General features: G+C 45.3%; 1 protein-coding gene across 4 annotated transcripts in view; it reads left to right on the top strand.

The window, feature by feature from the left end:
- tp53bp1 (tumor protein p53 binding protein, 1) overlaps positions 1-850 on the top strand; it is a 32,460-nt gene that overhangs the window by 11,584 nt on the left and 20,026 nt on the right. For all 4 annotated transcript variants that reach the window (XM_035682461.1, XM_035682465.1, XM_035682464.1 and 1 more), the window contains one exon: positions 344-617. In XM_035682461.1, coding sequence (XP_035538354.1) covers positions 344-617 — 274 coding nt within the window. The remainder of the gene's footprint in view (positions 1-343; positions 618-850) is intronic.

Genomic DNA, 850 nt, shown 5'->3' on the forward strand with positions numbered 1-850 from the left:
AAGAAAGAGAGAAAGACCTACTTTTTTTATTCTGGTGGTGGGATGGATAGTTATTTTTTGCATACTCTCAAGGGACATGCTGAGGTGTAGTTTTGTCCTCCCGCTTTGACAAAGTGAGGTCGTTTTACAAAATGTCTTCTGCAGTTCAATTCTCTCTTTTATCCACTTGTTTCCAAATAGTTTGGAGAACTGTGCTCTTTGCATTTCAATATAAATAAAAGCCCTGACACACCAAACCCAAGTCCAAGTAGTAGTTACATCCTAATATTGGTTCCATATTTTTGTTGGCTGTCTGCTGGATGTCCCTCTTCATCACATTTGTACCTTTTTAACATCTTTTCAGAGGGGAGCTGTTCGCCTCACCACAGAGGAGTTCCCAAGCGTCTTCGCTGGGGTGCAACAGCCTTCCCAACAGCCAATCAGAGCCTTCACAACAGGAGGTGTTGGCAGCACCGCAGGAGACCCCGAAGGATCCTCCCGGCCCTGCACAGCAGTCCGAGAATAGGCGAGGACCACCTGGAGCTCCAGAGCCGCCCACACCAATCAGGACAGATGCCAGACAGAGAGTCTCCCAGCCGCCCTTTGACAGCATCATCACCTCCAGTCCGTCCAATAAGGTTAGTCATTTACTGTACACATCTGGTGCTCACCACAGCATAAAGGATTAACAGTGCCAATGTAGAGGATGGATTTAAATTGAGCTAATTTGTCATATTCACGCCAAATGGTTACTGAACCTGGTTATCATGGTATGTTATATAATGTTATTTGGCACAGTGCTGTCTTTATCTTCACAGCAATACATTGAATTTCACCGTCCCAACTTGGTGAAAGAGTTGAACGCAGGAAA

Source organism: Morone saxatilis, unplaced genomic scaffold (assembly GCF_004916995.1).
Source record: "Morone saxatilis isolate NCDOM2014 unplaced genomic scaffold, NCSU_SB_2.0 Contig11, whole genome shotgun sequence".
Classification (NCBI taxonomy): Eukaryota; Metazoa; Chordata; class Actinopteri; family Moronidae; genus Morone; species Morone saxatilis.